This window comes from Xiphophorus hellerii, chromosome 2 (genome assembly GCF_003331165.1).
Source record: "Xiphophorus hellerii strain 12219 chromosome 2, Xiphophorus_hellerii-4.1, whole genome shotgun sequence".
Classification (NCBI taxonomy): Eukaryota; Metazoa; Chordata; class Actinopteri; order Cyprinodontiformes; family Poeciliidae; genus Xiphophorus; species Xiphophorus hellerii.
The window spans coordinates 16,850,346-16,872,406 of record NC_045673.1 but is presented as its reverse complement, the minus strand read 5'-3'; the positions used below and the strand labels follow the sequence as shown (position 1 = coordinate 16,872,406).

At 40.0% G+C, this 22,061-nt stretch overlaps 1 protein-coding gene across 1 annotated transcript; it reads right to left on the bottom strand.

Moving 5' to 3' along the window:
• Positions 1–8,449: 8,449 nt before the first annotated feature.
• Positions 8,450–9,444, bottom strand: phlda2 (pleckstrin homology-like domain, family A, member 2). Its single transcript, XM_032550772.1, has 2 exons — positions 8,902–9,444; positions 8,450–8,782 (listed from the first exon to the last, which is right to left on the bottom strand). The coding sequence occupies exon 1, from the start codon at positions 9,340–9,342 to the stop codon at positions 8,941–8,943; it is 402 nt and encodes a 133-aa protein (XP_032406663.1). The 5' UTR covers positions 9,343–9,444; the 3' UTR covers positions 8,450–8,782; positions 8,902–8,940.
• Between the last annotated feature and the right edge of the window lie 12,617 nt (positions 9,445–22,061).

Here is a 22,061-nt window from a genome sequence, read left to right as displayed (position 1 = left end):
CTGGACACCGTGATCCATTGTTTACCTTAAATAATAAACCCAAATTAAATGTTGAACATTTTGAAATTTTTTCAGGAACACATATTGCTACTATTGGAATTATATATTTTTATTAAATTTCTTATGAAAGGCATTACAAGGTCCTTTGTACACATTTTTAACAGCACATCCTTCGAACGTATTTTATAGGATACAAGCAACATTACTGAACGGATTCACATTTATTCCTTGTAAGTAAAAAAAAAATGTTTGAACAACTTATCAATTATCTGTTACCTTAATTTAAAAAATGTTAATCTGATTTCCATTTGGGATTGAGGTATTTTGTAAGTGAATTGAATTGATGATAATTTCATGACCTTTTTCAGTAAAAAGCAGCATGTGGACTGTCTCAAACTAGCTGTCAACGTTAACTTTAGGAAGCTATTTTTCTTTAGCAAAGACCAATTTTATGACTGGAAACCATTTGGTTAATTGCTGATGAAGGATCCCTGATGATAATCTGATAATTCCTGGGATGCTGCTTTCCCAGCTGTTGCACTGGAGAATTCCCCAATCCATTTTTCTCCTCTCAGCAAACTCATCCAATTCTTCTGGTTAATAATTTTACTCTCTGTGCTGCAATGTCTCCGTCCCTTAATGCTCCCATTTATCTTTTCTCTTCCATCCGCCCAACCTCGTGCAATATCTGCTCTGAACTCATTTCCTCTCACTGTGATAACGGCTCTGCACCCAGGGTCATCATTACAGGTTATTACAGCCATTTGTTTCACCTGCAGGGTCTTGTCAGGCCAAGTTGATCAGGTTGCTGCCTCATTAGCTGGATTGGAAATTGGATTCTCCGTACAATAACTCGCAATCTGCTGGTGTTAAGTTTCACCAGCATTTTGGGGTTTATATTACACTAATCATGGCCCCGCAGTGATTTGAATCGAACTTATCTGCAGCCTTACATCAGACCAGACGGAGAGATTTAATGCTATTGTAGACGGTTTGTGGTCACTTCTTCTCACACCCACTCAGACAGGTGCTTGTAACTCAACCTCCCCTCTGGAGCCGAGACTCTGGTCTCAGAGCAGATCCAGACCTGAACTCCAGCTGCTGCAGTCTGCCTCTGTGACCCACAATACTCTGTGAACATGCTGAAGGATGACTTCATCTAAATGAAACCACAGACTCAAGTTTGGCTAAAGATTTCTGCATCTGTATGTGAAGAGTTTTCACAAAACTACTGAAACATATTTTTAATTCCAAAGAAACACAATTGTAATTTTGGTAAAAACTAAACTTTTAATGTGAATTGCACTGTTTTTATTTTGGTTATTTTTCTTTCTCATTGAATGTACTCTTTCATGGATCCCTGCATTATTTGCTCTATCAAGGGAAACACAGAAGTCCTGAGCCAGAAATACTTTAATACAGAAGAAAAACAATAGTTTCCAGAGCTGAAGGCAGCATGGGTTCAGTTAACATAGCCCATAATTAGAAGTTAAAATTATTGCGTAAAAATTATGTATACTAAGTAAAAATAGAAAGCTGCATTATGTTGTGAAAAATTTAAGTTTGCAATTTTGTTTTTTTCTTGAGATGCATCTTTTAAACAAAGGTATACATAGTTCAGACAATACCATCCTGCATATTCTGAATGTTTTGCTTCACCATGGCTCTATGGTTTAAGATGCTAAAAATGGCTTCGCTGCAGGTCAGACCTACTGCTAACTCAAAACAAAAGGAAAGACAAAACAAATCAGACGGTGAATAGCTGAGCTGCTTTAATCTTGGGTCTTCGGTGTCGGTATCCACTTTTCAGCCTTTGTAATGTTCAATAAAAACAATCAGAAATATTCTCTCAAAGTCCAATTCAAAAGCTGAATTTTGTTATGGACTTATTGAGGCCATAACACTGATCACTGACTCTGATCTCTGCTGACTTCCTGCTTCCCGAGGCAGTAGAATAGCACGAGGAGCTCGTTCATCCCCGACCCTCCACCCCCACGCCGCTTAGACATTCCTGACAGCGTCTCCTCTCCACGGCTGAGGCTTCAGTCCCGACAGCTGGCTCTGAGGCAACACGATCCCCACTCACCAGGGAGACCCCCGGCAGTATTTTGTGTACACTGAATGTTTGCTTCTTGTGTAACGTACTGATCTCTATCAGATATACACATGGCTTAGATAAAAGTAGGTGTTAAACTGAAAAGAGTTTGCTTTTAAAGTGGTGTGAACTGATTCAGTGTAAAGAAAACCCATTGCTTTATTTTAGCTATACGGGGTATACTAGGGGACGTCATACAGGGTGCAGAGAAATTTAGATTATTAGATCAGATTAAACATTTTTAGGGGAAATCAATCAAACATACTTACACTATAGTTTGTCATTTGTAGAACAGTATCGTATGATCAGTTTTTGACAATGTTTTGTTATTTTTCTGTAAGTTAGGATACAATCAAGATAGAGCCCACCGTTCCAGAAACAAGCTCACATGCCTGGTGACATCATCGTAAAGACATGACGCAGTAGTCTCTTTAGTCTGTAAATTTGTATTTTACTTGGGTTCCTCTTTACTTTATTTCTTCAAAGTTGTTCGCTAATTCTGTGCATTAATGCAGGAAAGCATTTGATCTGTATGTGAGAGAACTGTGTAGATCTCAGATAGCTTTGGTGTCCATAAAATGTACGGAAAAATATTGTAACTCCTTGAGGCAATATTAGTAGAAGGTGGCATTTACTCATTTTACGAACTTTAAACAGTCAGTTCAGATAAAGTGCTGCAAACTATCACTGTAATAGATGCTGAGGGCATCATCAGAGTCAAATGAAGGCTCAAACAAAGCCTGTCTCATCAGTCACTATGTTTATAAAAGTCACCTGATTAACTTGATTCTTGCGGCTCTTTTGATGCTAATTGCACAAAATTAGCAGTTTATGTCTCCTTTTAAAACTACTTTTGTTTTTTTAGCTTTTGATACTTTCAGTGTTCATTTGTTCACAAAAAAACACACTCGCAGTATTTCCATTGGAATTTATTTTCTCACCGTTGTCAACTCCTGAGAAAACACTTTGAACATTTTGATGTCATAGTCGCACATGTGATGCGACATTCTGGCTCCAGTGTTGCTGAAATTCCTCGGGTTTGCCCCAATGGTTGCGAATGAATGGACGCACAGAGATAAAAATGAGTACATGAGGAATTTTCTCCTTGTGATTCCGCAGAGAGGCGAAAACAAACATGGTTGTCATGCCCGCAGACAAATGTGACTGCTATTTTGTGGATACGATGAGCGGAGAATATTTGTTCACTTTATCCCCAATGAGTGTTGGTTTCATGGGCAGCATGGCTCCCCACCCAGGGTGCCGTTTTGTCTAGGGGATGACCACAAGCTTTTTGGGAAGAAAAAAAAATTTGCTTTCTTTAAAACACAGATTATTATTTTGAAAATCTTATTTTCAAAAAATCAAAACAAAAAAAAGTTTTCTCTTTCTGCCTCATGAACACAATATTGTGCTTGAAAACGTACAGATCCAAAAAATACTTACACAGACATGTGACTGTAAGCTGTATCGTATAACATTAATATCAAGCAGTATTTTCAGTTAGACAAAACATAATTTAAATCAATTATACATTTTTCATTAATCAGTGGTTATAATGACACAATAACCTATTATATTTCATAGTATATGATTAAAAGTTAGTGTGTTTTGCTGGAAAGGTATTTATGTTTGAATTGAGGCCACAGGCAGTGCTTAACCAGGGAACCATTCATTGCTGTTCGCAATTTCTAGAAACGAGATAACATTTGCTTAGACTAAGAAATGGGAATCATTGTTGTGTAGAAAGTTTGAGTTTTGGCCCAAATCTTACAGTCAAGAAGTTTGGTTTCCTCTGAGAATGTGGTGAGCCAGACCCGGCAGCAGTGTTGGGTCTGGCAACCCAACCCTACAGCTATGACCTGAGGAGGGTGCGTCTAACTTAGGTAAATTCTCAGGCGTTTGCTCACCTGAGTCATGCCTCACAGTCGGCATACTTACAGAAACGTATTCAAGTAAACCAAGCCCGTCAATAGCACCTCTCTTAGATAGCATCATTCCTGAGGACTTGACAAAGCGGTGCATTATCGCCGGCCTTTTCGGCTTGTTGCAACGTCTAAAGCTCTCTTATGTCATTAGGGCTGTTAACACGACCCTAATCTTGAAGAGGCTGTTTGTAATTAGAGCATCCGCTGAGACCTTGCTTTACGTCCTCCTCTGTTTGGGTTTAGAAGGCTTCTATTTACATAAAGCCTCAGTGTTGTGTCCCATTGGCGTCAGATTAGACTCTGACTGGAAGAGCGAGTTAGGAAACAACTCAGTTCAAAAGCGACTCAAAGATTAGAGGTTTTTACACTGTAAGGAAAGGGCTTATGGGAAACAGAAAGAAGCCCTCATCATCGTCACGCAGAAATGAGTCATGATGCACACCTGGAAAAACTTGTGAGGGAAGTGAGTTAGTGTGGAGATTTTGTCAAGATTTGGATGAGCTGTAAGTTGGAGCTGTTTCTGAGAGAAAATGCTTTTTAAAGGCTTTAAAAGAATTTTGTAGATTTTCCAGCCTGAGTTGCTGATTTTACAGTCCATCAACAGGCTATTAGAGCTTTTCATATTATTGTTTGCTATGTTGTTTCTTACAGGAGGGAAGGTTGGCAAACTGTAAATAGTTTATTATATTTGATAATTTACATTTCATGTGTTCATATTACAACGGAATTTAATCCCTGAACTACAACAGTTACCAAAGTTTAATGAATTACTAAGAAAAACCTTCTGAAGACCTTGACTAAATATTAATATGGACTATTTTTAAAAAACGTCCAAATTACACTGGGTACTTGGAGGCAAAGCGTGAAGAATAGATTACCATTTTAAAACTTTTGTAAAAAAATATATATATATATTTGTGTTAACGAGAAAAACAAGAGTACCAAGACTTTCAAAAGGATAGAGAATATATACTGCTGCTGACTTGCTTTGGTAAATGATGGACTGTCAGGTGGATCATGCTGACTGAGTCCCAGTCAGATGCTAACATGCTAATATCTGAAAGCAACATCACTTTTAACAAATTTGTTTTCTCTGTCACATACAAAAATAATGAACTTTGCTAATATTGCCTTCTTTATTTTCCTAAATCCAAAAACCACCTTTATGTACAGCCTCACGTCTAGAAAAAGGGAACAACAATGTGGTCTTAAAATCAGCTTGCTTTTCCATTTAACGTGCAACAACATTTTGGACGGACCGCTGTTATACGATCAACCAAATAATAAATCCTGGAGAATAAACCAACCTGCATACATAATGACAGACACTTTCCATTCGAAAGAAACTCAAAATGCAGCTTTTTATTATTATTATTGTTTAAATCTTTTGTTTCATGCTGGAGAAGAAGGTTCAGATTCATGTCAGCCTGTCCTAAGTATCTAAAATCCATCAAAGTAACATGTAAGAAGTACATGTGAGGAGAAAATGACCGTTTTAGTTTTATTTAATAGTTTACTCAAACTTTCAAAAGTACAAAGGCCAACCACTCCTTTAAGAGCCGCATTAAAGTATAATATACACCTCGTTCAGGATTAATGAGTTACTTCTGTTAGGGAGAAGATAAGAAGAGATACTGAGTGGGAGTGTTGTTGAAATTATCTGGATGATGAAAGAACTTGAAACATGTTTCTTCCAGCCGTCGCCACCCTGCCTCTTCTTATCAGTGCGGCGTCTTCTGTTTGCTATAACTACCCCTGAATGACACATTCCCTCCTGCTCTTGCAAGGAAAAAAAAATCTCAGTCCGAAGATGTCAGACCTTGGCATCCACATTGTGAACGTTGCGCTGCTATAATGACAAACCATGGCCGAATGCCAAAGGAATGTGAAAAGGAGATCTTTTGTGAGTTTCTCTGAATAGTGGCAAGAAAACCTTATGGTGTATAATATGGAGAGATGTAGATTGGAATAACTGTTTCTGATATATTTTAGAGTCAAATGTTCAGAACCAGACGGATTTATTTAATAAGAGCCCCCATGGTGGGTCAACTAAGAGCCCTGGTGACAAAAGAAAACCCTGTTTGCCCTTTGGATCAGAGGCTAAAGGTGCAAATGTAAACATGTTAACATGTTTGCGTGCATGTGTGTGCGTTTGTTTCTAATATCTTGTGGGGACCATTTTCCTGACATTAACTACGTTGTGGGGACCCACTGCTCCTTGTAGGGACCGAAGCCTGGTCCCCACAAGGGGAAACGCTGTTTTTGGGTCAGGGGTCAGATTCAGGACTAAGGTGTGAATTCAGTTTTGGTTAGGGTTAGGGTTAGGGTTAGGTATGTAATGGATAGGGTTAGGATAAGGGTAAGGGTGAGGTTTAGGCTGTAGAAATGAATGGAAGTCAATGGAAATCCCCCGCAAAGATAGCTGCGCAAATAGGGGTGTGTGTGTGTGTGTGTGTGTAAGATTAATGTGGTGCCAATTTGTGAAGCAATATTTTTAGATGGAAAGAAGGCCCATCCGCTTCTGTAATACTCCACAGACCCAGGCTTTCGATGCATTCATTGTAGCGTGATCCCACTTCAAAGCTTTGCACATGGATGGGATCTGACTGTGGGAGGGGGGAATCCTACGATATGTTTCATTATTCCTGGCTAACGATCTGACTCGGTGTGACCTCTGACCTCTGAATGTGTGTGCTCATAACACACTTCCCCTCTATAGAGGCTCCTCAGCTGCAGATATGTAGGTGCAGAAGGGCAGGTTTGACTAAAGTGCTGGAATAAATTCACCTCATTTTGAAATAGCTGCTTAGAATTATAAAATGTTTTCTTTGAATGTTGCAGTTTTTCTTTTTCTTTATTTGATGTTTCTCTCATATTGTATGCTAATTTGTGTATCAGTCTTATAGGAACTTTGGCTGTTGCTCATCCTTTGTTTTGTGTTTCTAAATCTCACTGGAAGGGAGGCAGACTCCTGTGGTTAATAGTTTTCTGAAGCTCTTAACCAGCTTCTTCCGACTATATGGAAGAAGTTGGTTCTTCTATATATAGTCTATACGGTGTTTTTTTTTTTTTTTTTACTTGTGTGGAGTATCTGAACATTTTGTTTAATCGGTTTGGCTGTTTAGATTACCACCTATGAAACATTAGGTCATAAAAAGGTTAAACAACAAGAAATGTTCAATGTATTGTATACAACACAGATAATTTAGTCATTAACAAAGATCCTTGCCACAAGAAAAAAATACAATTGATTTTAATTTATTTTACTGAGTCTATAAAAAAATACATGATATTTTGACAGAACATTAAAGATCATTTTGAGTATCAACAAGGTGATTTGTCTCAATCTACTTGGTGAAATCAGCTAAATGTTTGAGGTTGTTTTTTTGGGGGTCTACTTTCCAATAACTAATCATGAACAGATCATTCTGGATTGAAACTCTTAAATATCCCTATTGTCCTGTTGGCTAGGAATTGTTGAATATACTAATTCATCAGAGGAAGTCAATTTAATGATCACTCAAATCTTTAAATTTGTTTGTTCAAAGAATTAAACAGAACTTTTGGGAAAAGTGTTTAACCGACATCTAAACAATTGTCTAATTGAAAAAATGGTAGCAGTGACCACATTGCATTAATGAAGGTATGCGTCTATTAGCTGTTCAATTTAAATTATTTCTATAAATAAACTGTCAGGTAATATCTGGCTAAATAAAGTGTAGAAAAATTGAGAAACTAATTTTCTTGTTAAATTGTGACTAAGGGCAGCATAATGCTATGCTCATTTTATGGCCAGGTGATCAGGTACTGTTGTTGTAAACTGACTCATTTAATAAATACAACCCAAGTAGCTTTTCAAATTACTTTATCCTGCAGTTTATCACTAAACAGTTCCACCCTCCCCACAATTAAAAACCTTTGTTCACCATTTCTACCAACCTCTCTCCCCCTCTCCCCCTGCAGTTTGAATATTGTCTTCGACACAATAAGGTCTCAGAACAGCAATCTTTAGTACCACACCAAGAAAAACACCAATTCTTTTGATGATTTTCATTTTCTTCAGATACGCTCATTTTATACTTCTATTATCAGATTGTACCAGGAGCCATAAAGGTCACCACACCTCGGAAACGGGTGTGTTCAGTGACACCACCGAGTCTTCAAAGTGTCCGTTGATGCCGACTGCACTTTCTATCAGTGATGACTCAGGCCCCAAACCCTCCCAGCGACAATAAAAGGTCACATTCCACTTTACGCTGGAGCGGAAGAGGGACTTCCCTGTCCTCCACTCCCTTTTTACGGTTGCATGTGTGGCATTTAAGAAACAGTGCTGGTGAAAGGTAGCCGTGCATGTCCGGCACTTTTTTCCTTGAATCATGCAGGTCTAAACATTAAAACATTTTCAAAGTGAAAAAAAAGAAGAAGGGGATGGAGTTATGGCAAAAGCAAATAGATATTTATTTAAATAAACACATTTAAGCAGAAAATAATTTAAACACAAGCAGTTTACCAGTAACACCATAGATTCTGGAAACAAAAATAAATTAACATGATTTCAGGCACCATTTCTCTATGAAGAGTAAACATGAAATAGTTCTGACAGTTCAGTCCACTTTGAGCTTCTAAAAGTTCGTGTGTCGATTTGGATCAGCTGTCCCGTCTCTGAGGGAGCTCAGTCCCGAACAGTCCTTCATCTCTGGACCGGATGATCAAGGCTTCCGTTGATCCGTTTTCCCATTTTTCTCAATGGTCCGTGTAGACTCTAGAGGATTAAAAAAAAAAAAAAAGCGTTATTAGTTTGAGCCTGAAGCAGTTGTTTCCCCCCATAATCATATTTTCAATCATGTACAGGGTGAGCCAGCATCCTGGAGCGTATCTCACCATATTTGGAGCAGTTCCGATCCTGCGCCTTGGAGCGGTTCAAGGCGCCCTGGCCATGCGCCTCTCCTGTCCGGGCGATGCGCTCTCGTTGTCCTGCCGTGTCTTGAAGTCCTGGACGGCTTCTCTGTTCTGGTAATTAATCAGGGCCAGGGTGATCTCCGCGTGCCAGCAGGTCTGCTCCGCGGAGTACCGGAAGTCGATCTCTTTGTCATCTTTGGTAACGATGGTGAAATACATGAACTTTTCGGTGCGCTCCACACAGTCCACCTTCTTTATGGACTGCAGCTTGAGTTCTTTGACCTTGGAGCGCTTTACGTCCGCGTACATATTGAGGCTGTCCTTGGTCAGGACGCACGTCTTTTTCTTCCAGAACTGGAGGAAGCTGTCGCTCCTCTTCTCCAGGTCTCCCTCCTTGATGATTTCCTCCGCTGGCATTTTCATTGTTTTTTTTGTCAAAAAAAGCGGGTGGGGGGCGCACTCCTCCTCTGCGTTTTCGTCCGAAGACTCCGAAGAAGGAGCTTCTCTGCAGATATCGTAGTAATCCAGAATGTGGCTGTGAATGAAATAGGCTCCCCGGGTTTTTATAGTCTCAACCCCTCCCTCTTGACGTCAGCTGCTGTTTGGGAATGCAGCTGCCAGAGGAGTAATTCAAGGCTGAGTGTGGGCGGAAGCTGTGGCGCATGCAGGTGGGGGAGGAAGTGGACCTAATTACGCTGCCGACATGTTAATTTGTAATCCACATCCCACTGTGGAGTCTGTCCAAATATTTGCCCATTCTGAAGGGATCACCAGATGTGCACATTCACACTGATCTTGGGAATGTATAAAAGATCATAAAAGCTGTAAAAAAAAAAAAAAATACAGTTCAGTCAGATCAAAATCACTTCATCTGAACTTGACTCGCACGTTTTTAACCCGTATGGTTTAATATGATGTTGGCCCATCCCTGGCAATAACAGCTTGCCGACTTCTTTGGGAAGCCTTAAGAATGTGTATTGGATTTTGGACCATTTTTGACAAAATGCATTTGTGAGGTTAGACACTGATGTTGGACGAGATGTGTCTGACTCAGAGCCTCTGCTAAATTGAATCCCAAAGGTTTTGAGGCAAGACCAGTAAAGTTTCTCCTTACCAATCCTGCTCATCCATGTGTCATGTTGGAACAGGAATGAGCCAAACCCTAACACATACATCAACTGAAATGTCTGGGGACACTGAAACATCAACAACACGTGCTTGTGGAAGAGGACTGGAGATAAAATAAACAAACAAAAACAATTAATTAAAGCAACTTTGTTCCAAATTGTTATGGTGTAAGTAACTTAGCTTTAAGTCTCCTTTAGGACAGCATTTCTTTTTCCAGCACACCAGCTTTGAAGACAAAATATCCACTTGCAAAGACTAATGGTCGCCAATTAATAAACAGCCTTACTTTATTTGTCAGAGGTCATAAAATTATAAAAATATAAATAAAAAATGCCAGTCTCAAATTCCCAGCTAAAATGTACAAATGTGTCTTGTTTTCCACCGTAGACCGTATAGTTGCTCATTCTCTTCAGTTGGCAAGGTCTGCCACCTACTCTTGTGATTCTTTAACATGAAGACTAAACGCGTTTCAACTCAGTAGATGTTGCTATACAAGTCTGTGAACATCAAACCGACAACATTGCCAAAGAGAACCATGTGCACAGTTTCCATTCAGAAAAGACGGGGTTTATCAGGCGTCACGTCAGCAGCTTCAACAGAGGATGAGTTCACACCAAGGGTCTCAAATTGTGGCCCAGGTGTCACTGGTGGTACTTGGTGTGTTTTTGGAAGCCTTCAGAAAAAACTGTGCTTAGTGTGCTCAGTCATGTTGATCTTTGTTTCAACTCAAAACTAACAGATGACTGAATGATTCGTTAAAAATCACCTCAAAGTGAAAACGAACAAATTAGCGCCAAATGATTAACAAACCGAACGATACTTAAGTTATGTACTTTAGACGGCTGTAGTCTTTTCTCTTGTAGATATGAGTTTAATTTTATTTATCTAAGTGGACACCTACTTGTTTCTTGATCGATTCTGTGCGTACTCAGTAACTAATCATCTGATAACATAAAATAAATTCACCATTCAGGCAATAATTTATCAGGCATTTTGTAGACATTAGTTTGCCAATTAGGCTTTCATGTTTCCATGCAACCATTTTTGTTTTATAGCAACTTAATATGAAATAAAAAGCTACAGGTTGTAAAACAATTTAAAATGAATTATAGCTTATTAATCTGTTTATCTGTAGGGACCACTGGTTTATTTGAAATAATAAAGTTACAATGCAGGGGGTCAAAGGGAGTTTACTGGAGCAAAGGTTCATTATTATCTTCCCTGATTTGGTTTACAAAATATCCTGACCAACCTGTGAAATACTAGATAATCAGGAGTTTCTGCTTATTTTTAATTAACATTTAATTATTTTTAATTAAAAATCAAAAAGTAAAGTAAAATCAACTTGAAATGGCCAAATATTTATACAAGTTATTTTATCAAGAAAAGTAAATCTCTTGAGACAAACTTAAATCTGGAGACATAGCTGGCCTTAAAGTCAGACCTTTTCATTGTTAAGTAGAATCTAAAAAGATGAGAAAATCCAAAGACTTTTATGGATTTTACAAGTTTCTTCACATTTAGATAAAATCATAGTGAAAAATCGAAACAGTGAAGGGAAAGCCAGGAGAACAAACTTTGATATCACTCCTGAGGTGTGGCTCCTCTCTTATCTTCCTGACATCCGCTGTGCGCTCCTTTAACAGATCCTGACCGCAGCGCCACCCTGCCGGTCAGCTGACTGACTCAGTCCTGGCTCTTCATTGCAGGTCATTCAGGAGGCTAGTCATTAGAAAGCATTGCCTTAACCTGAAATCTGTGGGGACTATTTTGGTTTCAGTCAAAATACACAACAGCAACCACAGACAAATAAATCATACATTATCTGATGTTCTTTAAAGGTTTGCACACATTTTTGCATCTTGTAATGCTTCCACAATAAAGAATGATTTATAATTTGTTTTTAATTTAAAGGCACTGTGCACATCTTAACTGAATAAGATAAATGTTCTTTTGCATTTGATCAACTTATGAAACACTTTATAAGGCTACAAAGAGCAGGAGACAATCAAATAGATGCATGAGGCAACAAAGTAACCAGTATGTAAAGGTTAATTTAATCATCCCTGCTAATTTCTTTCACCACATGACTTTTATTGGAAAAACTTGCTTTGCTCTAAATTGTAAAGCTGTTAAATTATCTCAATTTTTATCTGTATGAGCTGAAAGCCGGGAATTGTGCATTTGCACAATTTGCCCTTCACACAGCCACATCCTTTGGGATCAAAAGCAATTGCAGACAAAACCACAGTGAACCATTTTGATCATCTCTATCCCTGAACTTGTGGTGACACTGGAGCAGGATGTGGTGGTCCGCGCTCTACTCCGACCTGAAAGAAGACAAAAGCACACGTGTGCAGAGGGCCTGACAGCCTGCTGGCTTCTGTTGAGTGAAAAGGCACCGCCGCCTCTTCACCTCCTGGCCTTTCTCTTCGCTTTGTTTCGGGGAATTTTCTCTCTGTTTAGTTATCTGGTGGTGTTTGCCTGAGGTGAAGTGTGTATGTTTAAGTTTTTGTTTGCATGAGTTTTGAGGCGGAAGCTCACGGACATGCCCAGGCAATGACTCAGAATCTCCTGGGCAGTTTGGAAGGGTTTGCTTGCCAAAGGAGGCTCAGGTGGTTTTTATAATGGTGTGTCTGTGCATGCATGATATTTATTATTGATTATAGTTTGAGTTTTTTTAGGGAATCTGTCAACAGGAGATCATTTAATCCAGAAAAGGTTGATGGAATAAAGAGGAAATAAAGACTGGTAAATCATATGTTAATATTTTGCTTATTGGGATTGTCTGCCAATAGGAGAGCATTAAGTCTTCTACATTAGTCAAGATTGAAGCATTCAGAGAGAGGGGTCTTCCACCACCCCATCTTTACAGGAGGGCTTTAAATCAACCTGGGGCCTCTCTTATGCTCTTCAGCTCTCTGTCTGGGAATTTACATGACCATGAAAGCAAGGGCTCTTTTTTGTTTGTTTGTTTGTTTCTTGTGAATGTTTTGTTTTGTTGCTTTGCTCATGTGGTTCGGATCAGATTCCTACAAAAAGGCCTAAGGATGACCCAATTTCATGTTTCAGAAAGTATTCACCACATTATTTAGTCTTTCTCAGTCTCAGGGCTTTCAGCTGCGCACTTTAACAAGGTTAAAAAGAGAAAAAGGCCCACAGCATCACAGATTATCTGCCATATGGGCATCAGGTGCTTAACCAGATATTTTTACTTCAGAGATAAAAAAAAAAAATAAGTCTAAGACTTTTTACACATCTTTAGCAACCAATTTAAATTCAAATTTCCTTATGCATAAAGTTAGGCTAGCGTATATAGATGTACACTATTTAATGAAGGGAAGAATTAACTACATGCAAGTTACCTATAGTAAAACTTGAAAGTTCACCCTTTCCGTTGTTATCCCAGCTTGTGGGAAAGCACAACTATCTCTGGAGGCGATTGGCTCATGTGGAGGATTTCTGGATGTGTGTTGTGACAACCTCCAGTTTAAATCAGTGGCTTCAGGATCTCACTGTCTCCCCACAGACTAAACAGTCCTTCAGAGAGGAAGTCAGATAAGGCATCACCTGCAACAACAGAGGAAGGCTTTGATAAATTCATACGGACAAAAGTAAGAATGAAGGTCAAAGGACTGAATGTTTATGCTCCTGTTTTGGTCTCCCATGTTTGTTTCAGAGATGTGCAGCCTTGCAGCCATGGGCACATGGGTGTGACAGGATGGAGACTGGAAGGACCAGAAAGTCCCGGAGCTTGGAGGACATGTTGAGACATGAAGCCGCACAGTGTTTACTACAAGCCTCATAATTAATACTCGGTGAACCCTGCAGATGATCATAAAGGTTGGAAATAAAATGAGACGTGTTGGGATGTCATATTTAAGGGTGTTGTGTAACATAATGCAGAACTTCAGAGGTCTAATTAGAGATCCGATCGGTTGCATATAACAGGGTCCTTGTTAAACTGCAGAGAACCCAACTTTTTTTTGCGTCTTTGTACAATTTGTTAATTAAAACTAATTATATATGCTGACACAAAACTGTCATAAGAGCAGTCCGTTTCAGTGTGAGTCGCAATTTCAATAACAATACTAAACTCTGAGTCTTTAACACTGACTGTGTCTCCATTTAATATTACAAGAGGAAAAATACGGTTAACATAAAGTGAGGTGTGCATTTTATATGTTCAGGCAAATGTTGCATTTGAGAAATGAGGGCTGAATAATGAAGGGAAAACTCATTTATTTTTCAGGCGGAGCATCCTGTGGCTTCCAGTTCTTTAGATTTCCCTCTGACAAGTCAGGTTTTCTCCAGATCTGTAAGTATTCTTTCATTTTTAAAAGCCCCATTCAGTTGATTTTTGCTAAGCTACTTAACTCTGACTTATGAAACATCCAAGCACCAAAAAGGATCATAAACTTAAGGGATTAATCTGTGTTATGTCTACACACAATAGAAAACTTTAGAAATAACAAGGATGACATAAACGTGTATCTCTGCACCAACAAGGTGATTAACTAGGAGCGATTACCTAAAACTTGGCATTAAAGTAGATCTTGCAGTTCCTGTTACAGGTCTTTGTCTGATTCATCCCTGTGTCGTAAGGACGTGATGTTTAGAACTCGGGGTGGGGATACGTTTAAATTAGGATTTATAGACCGCACAACTAATGGACATTTTTCAAAAGAATCTCCAATCTTAAATGTGAATCTCTGCAGCTCCTCCAGAGTTACTGTTGTCAACTTATCTCCTTCTTTACTTTGGCCTTTGTTAGCTTAGGTGGACAACCATGTCTTGGGACTGTCAGAGGAGTTTGGAGTTTCTTTTGCTTGGAATCTTGTGTTGTAACCTAAAATCAGATTCAAAAGAGCTGAACACATATGCATACTGTTGAGATTTTATTTTGGGCTTTTTGTAAATATGTTTTGCTATAAATAATATTTTCCTTTCACCTCACAGTTGTGTTTTACTTTGTGTTTCTCTATCATAAATAATCCCAATCAAATGCCTATAAGAATTTGATCAGAATGACCCAACATGTAAAACAGTTCACTTGGTAAAATACTTATTTGTTGGAATGAGTTCTGCCAATAAAACTATTACAGAACTAAGGCGACAGTTTATTTTTGCTGCAAATCTGGTCCAACACACCCATGCCCATAAATGCCCTGTGAAGGTTCTGAAACTTGTGAACGTTTTGACACTTTTGTGACACTGATTAGTGTGCGTGATAAGGCATTGCATTACTTTTCTGAACACTGTGAACGGTGGTGAAAACCTCCCTCTAACAGTAAACTATACATAGTCCACCAAACAATGGGAGCAGTATGGATGAGCTGCATGCGATGGGTCATTGACAAATCCAGCAGAGTCCGCAGGTAACAGCTGCTGTTGCTCACATGCACCCGCATTCACAAAAACCCACACGTCCACTTCTTCTTGCTCTTTGTGCACAAAGCCTAGTGATGAGACTCTTCAGCTATTCGAGGCATTGTTCCTGTAAGCCCTTTGTGTGAGTGTGTATGCGTGCGGGCGTGCACATGTGTGTGTACATGTGTGTGTGTGTCCACGCTGGCATTCCACACCGTGGGAAAAAGAACAAATGGTTGGTGAGGCCTTTAAACGAATACCATGCTGCCGGAGGAACAATGAAATCAGGCATGGCTGCAGAACCTGTGGAAAAGTATGTTGTAGCAGGTATAGATACCAAAGAGTGACCAATTTAAAATCTGCTTTGTATTCCTTTTAATATACCAGTTACTTTTCTTATCATTTTCCTCATCAACCCGATCTAAATACCAAAATGTTTCTGCCAACCAAAATTCCTGTGAGAAGCGAAGGCGATGTCAGAAACACACAGAGCTCTAAAACGTGTCCTTCACCATTGCAAAAATAGTTCTGGCAGTGAAAACCAATCACTACAATAAACAATAAAGCAGCTGCAAACTCAGTGGGCTTTTGTGTTTAAGGAAGAATTTGAAAACAGCAAAACTCAAAGTTGGCCATCCAAGCACAAAGACCCTGCTACTTATCAAGCCAACACCTCCCCAACCTCTTGAGGAGGATGCTGGTGCTGGCTGACATGCGTTTCTGTCCCGTTCCTCATGGACAAGGCTTAAGGATAATGGCTAGGAGTTGGTGTGGAGTTTCTCATAACTGCAGAATTGCACAAAATCCAGCTGCCTTCCAAGTTTAAGTCTCTTTCTGAGCCTTGATTAAGTTACTAGGAGTAGACGTTTAACCACTGCTGACTTTATTGGCATCCACTCAAAATAAATCCACATTTATTGCATTCGCATAATTCCACACTGAAAATCTGAGGAAAAATTACAACTCTTAAGTGTGGGAAATACATCACATTTAAGAAAATAATTTATTTAAACCAAATCCCTTGTGGCACACTTATTGGTACCCTTATCAGTTATTTTCAACTTGCTAATAGAGCGAGACTTAATCTTCGCCTCTGACCTCTCACAGTGTTGTAATAGGATGCAGGTTGCAGTGGGTGAAAGCTGACTTTGTGTCTGGTGACTGATGACTGTGTTACTTTGTCCATGTATTTTATATCAAGATGTTGTTGAGTGATCAGGGTAGGACTCGTTTTCACATTTTTAAAAAATTTTTATTTGAGATGTTCATCTATTTCCAAGAGTTGAGGCCATGCTGTCTACCAGGGGTGTCTTATTTGACAGAGAAACAGATCCTCAGTATCACAGACATTCCACCATATTTACCAGTGGGGATGAGGTGCTTTTTCATGCATTATTCATTTGTTGGACACCAGACCGATTTGGTGGGTTTGATGCTGACTAAAGCACACTTAGTTAAAGTTAAAGTCCAAACAGACTTTAACAAACTTGACATGTTTCTGCTTTTTTTTCCCTTTTCTTCTGGCAGACAACATTAATCAACTAATTAGCATGAAACAAGAGTCTAATGGTTGTTGTGAGAATTTGTGACTTTCTCTAAGAGTAAGCTTTGGAGATTATTTTGCTTCTCTCCTAGAAACGGAGGCCTTTGTCATGTCACGTGTACACTGCAGATAAACAAGACTTAATGGAATACTATTCAGAGATTCATATAAGCTCTAACAACTTATAAAGCTTAGTTTAAATCACAAAAATACAAATACATTTATTTTGAGGGGATTATTTGGTGTGCCAAGAATTTCCCCATCCATCCATCCATCCATCTTCTTCCGCTTATCCGAGGTCGGGTCGCGGGGGTAGCAGCTTCAGAAGGGAGGCCCAGACTTCCCTCTCCCCAGCCACTTCTTCTAGCTCCTCCGGGGGAATCCCGAGGCGTTCCCAGGCCAGCCGAGAGACATAGTCCCTCCAGCGTGTCCTGGGTCTTCCCCGGGGCCTCCTCCCGGTGGGACGTGCCCGGAACGCCTCACCAGGGAGGCGTCCAGGAGGCATCCTGACCAGATGCCCGAGCCACCTCAACTGGCTCCTCTCGATGTGAAGGAGCAGCGGCTCTACTCTGAGTCCCTCCCGGATGACTGAGCTTCTCACCCTATCTCTAAGGGAGAGCCCAGCCACCCTACGGAGAAAACCCATTTCGGCCGCTTGTATCCGCGATCTCGTTCTTTCGGTCATGACCCAAAGCTCATGACCATAGATGAGGGTGGGAACGTAGATCGACCGGTAAATCGAGAGCTTCGCTTTTTGGCTCAGCTCTCTCTTCACCACGACGGACCGGTACAGCGCCCGCTTGACAGCAGACGCTGCGCCAATCCGCCTGTCGATCTCCCGCTCCCTTCTTCCCCCATTCGTGAACAAGATCCCGAGATACTTAAACTCCTCCACTTGGGGCAGAATTTCCCCCATTAAGAATTTATTTTTGAAAATCTTCAGTGTGAGATTACACTGCTGCATCAAAATTAAGATTTTGATGTTTTTTTAAAATCTTTTTTTAAATCTGTTGCCATCTGTTGTCTGCATCGGTGTCTTAACTTTGCAGAAATGAAAACTGCCAGGTATTTTCTGTTAGATGAGTGCCATTAGGCTCCAAGCCTTTCATCTAGAGGTAATTTTTTAGTTGGTGACAGAAGCTCATGACTTCAAAATGATGATCGGCCCAAAATAAGCATCTCATGAATGTATAACCAACAATCCACCTGTCATGCTTGACTGTAATTCCCACACATATTTTAACTGAGAAATGTGTAAACACAGACCTATTTCCTTCTATGAATTTATGAACGGTTAAGAGGCGTGGTCAGTGGATTCTTTGGCAGGTCCAGGATGTTACTCTTGACATCTTGATGTTGCAAAGAATGGTAGGTATGCAGGTCTGCATTACTTCTCAGTGAGGAATGCTGCTTTCACTCTGCCTTCTGCATAGCTTCACTGAGCCTTGTATGATAAACCAAGAGTCTTTCCAAGGTATTAATCTTATCTGTAGTGGGTGACTTGACAATTTTAAATTTTTTTTTCTGTTTGTATTTCAGCCTTTGTGACCTTCTACTGCGATGGTCCTGCTGACAACACCACTGTGACTTTAATCATTTTCACCACTAGTACATCTAAAAATCTGAATAGGTGTAATGGAAGTCCACATTGCGTTAAAGTGCTCTGGAAAGTCATGGTAGACAACAGCGTTGACTTGTGTACTTCAGAAAACACACTGGACCAGCACTAACAGATGAGATGGCACCTCAAACCATCACTGACTGTGGGAAATTCACACTGGACTTCAAGCATCGTCGGACTCTGTGCCTCTACACTCTTCCTCCAGACACTAGTATCTCGACTTCTAAATAAAATAGTGAATTTACTTTAACCTTAAAACAAGAGTCTGGACCATTATGCAGCAGTCAAGTTCAGTTTCTCCTTGAAACAGGTAAGATGTCTCTGGTGTTACCGCTGGTTCAGGAGTGGCTCGACATTCTTAGCACATGATTAGTATTCATCTACATGTTTTTGGCACCGACTCCAGGCACAGTTCACTCCTTCTGAAATTCCCCCAAATTCTGGAACAGATTTCACTTGACAATCTTCTGAAGGACTCTTTGTTCTCTTTGTTGCCGGTGCACCTTTTTCTACCAAACTTCTTCGTTTCAGTGTTTTGTTCATATGCTTGGATACAAAACTCTGTGAACAACCAGCTTTTATAGCAATGACCTTGTATCACTTATTCTCCTTGTAAAGGGTGTTGATGACTGTCTCCTAGACATCTGTCAGGTCATCATTCTCCACCAGGATTGTGTAGCCTACTGACCCAGAGTGAGAGAAGCGTTGAAATGCTCAGGAAACACTTGCAGGTGTTTTGAGATAATTAGTGGAGTAGGGTGTGACTTCACGAGTTTTCATTAATTTCCTTTTTCACAGTATTCTAATTTTCTGGGGCTCTGAATTTTGGGTTTTCACTATCTGTAAGGCAGGGGTCTCAAACTCCAGTCGTCGAGGGCAGCTTGTCCTACAGTTTTTAGATGTGCCACAGGTACAAAACACTGGAATGAAATGGCTTAATCACCTCCTCCTTGTGTAGATCAGTTCTCCAGAGCCTTAATGACCTAATTATTCTGTTCAGGTGTGGTGCAGCAGAGGCACATCTAAAAGTTGCAGGACTGCAGCCCTCGAGGACTGGAGTTTGAGACCCCTGCTGTAAGGCATCATCACCAAAATTACAAGAAACAAAGGCAGGGAACATATCACTCTGCGTGCTTGGATATAATATATGAGTTTATAATATATGGGTTTCACTTTCTGAGATAACTGCCAAAAATATGACGCTAATGCAATATACATTTTTTTTAGATAATAATGAAGGAATGGGATAATAAGTTACCAGATTTGGTTACTGTAATGAGGTTATACTTCACCTTTTTCCTCTAATAAAAAGGATGCAGAAAGTCTTAAAAAGGTGTGCTGATTAAAACCAACCAAACCTGATTATACGCTATTCTCAGCATGATTCACCATAAGACATATACATATTATTTGCATTTATTTAAACCAGGCTTGGCCGGCATCGTCCCATTCTACAGGCCCATTATGCAACTTGAAACCAGTTCATGCAGCCCAGCCCTGACTGGCTCCTCTCTTGGTGCGCAGAAGTCAAACAGACTGATTCAGGTTAAATGCGCCACACCTAAGTACCTGTTCATTCACTGATCCATTCATAAATCCAAACAGAGGAGTGCTACAGAGCTGTGACTGGGCGTGGAACTCATTTTCACACACATCTAAGGCAAATAGGAAGCTGGAGATAATGCATAAAAAAGCTAAGATTAGTTTGTGCTATTATTGACAATTGACCTTTAAGCACATTCACAGACAGAAGAGAACAAAGTGAGCTTTTAACGTGAGAGAATGGGTGGAACTTTAGGATGATTTTATTTTTTTTAAATTCCCACAGTAATGGATTCATCTTTGCATCACTGAATGCACCTTAACAAAGGTTTTGTCTATCAGCTTGGATTTTATTTACTTTTCCTCCCACAGTCTGGAGCAATGTCTCTTTCCAAATGTGAGTTGGGACAGACATGAAGTAACCTATAAAAGGGTTGAGCTTTGGCCAAGATCTGTCAAACTCCTGCCACTTCTCTATTTCTTAACGCCCACGTACAACATCTGAGCACAAAGATTTACTGTGAACCAAGCCTGACGTGTTGAGTCATGGCCATGTTTGGTCTCGTTCCTGGAGGAGGCTTTGCCCCTCTCACAAACTTTAGGAAGCCGGCCTGCCTGAACAGTGTTGTAGAGTGGAGTGTGCCGTGGAAATTTTGTGGGAGGAGGAGGCTGTGGTAATCTACTGGCTCTGAGTATGATTAGCGTGGGCTGAAGCTCCATGGAACAAGAATATTTACCACTTTAGGTTTGCCCTCTTTCACCCCGTATACTGTCTTGCAGAAAGTGTTTATCAAGGTTGATCTTCTCCACATGTTGCCATGTTACAACCAAGTATTTTCTTTGTGTGTGATGTAATAGATTTAAGCAAACTAGCATAAATCGTGAAGTGGAAAGAAGATGTTATATAGCTTTGAAATTCTTTAAAAACAAAAACTGAAAAGTAGGGCATGCATTTCACCTCAACAGAGTTGGTTAGTTTTATGAATAGCAGTTTGGCTTTGATCTGAAAACAATTAGTTTTCAACTCTAAGGATTTTTTGGTTCCAGTGGTATTTATTTCACAGTAGATGAAGGTGAGTTATGAGAGACGGAGGAAGAACATTCGTTGAGGACTGAGGCCTCCGTACACGAGTCCTGTGCTCTACCCTCTGTGCCATCACAGCACCCAATGCAAGAGTGCTTTGATCTAAATTGTATCTCTAGTCTCATGCTTAGGCTTGCTGTCTTGCTAGAAAATGAACCTGCACAATTCTTTAAATTTTGTTGCAGGCTGCAACAGGCTGGATCCCAGTATTGCTTTGTATTTAGTTCAATGCATCTTCCTATGAAATATCCTGACATAATGCATAAAGATTTGAAAAAGTTGGTTCATAACTTGAAGCTTCTGCAATAATCAACTTTATAATTTTTCTAAACTGAAAAGTTAGAAATGCAACATTGCATTTGTTACATTGACTAGAAAACAGGGAACTGTTTTCACATGGGAGTAAAGTGTAAAATGAGTTAGTTTGTGGTCAATGTTTCTTACATTGGGTGCAGTCCATTGTGTCTTTATCGGGCTGCTTGCTCAGCTCATTCAGGTCTGAACACCAACCAGGCAAAAGCAGCATAAAGCCTCTCTCTATTCCCTTAACCGCTCTGGCTCACATCACATCCGCTCCGGAAGAAGCTGCACAGAGGACGCCACACAGAAAACCCCGCTCACCCTCTCTCTCCATGTGTGTTCACAAATACAACAGTTGGGAAAATGCACCTTGAGGCCGAGAAGTTGTGATGGGTGCAGCTGCAGTGAGGATGAAGGTTAGAAGGAGACGTCTCTCCACAGTCCTACTGGATGAGGATGAGACGACTCGCAAATGGAATAACTGAGTCAGTATGAATGTGTTTTTGTTCCACCCCTGTCCTTGGTGCCTCAGCACAACATGGAGGTGGCCTCTG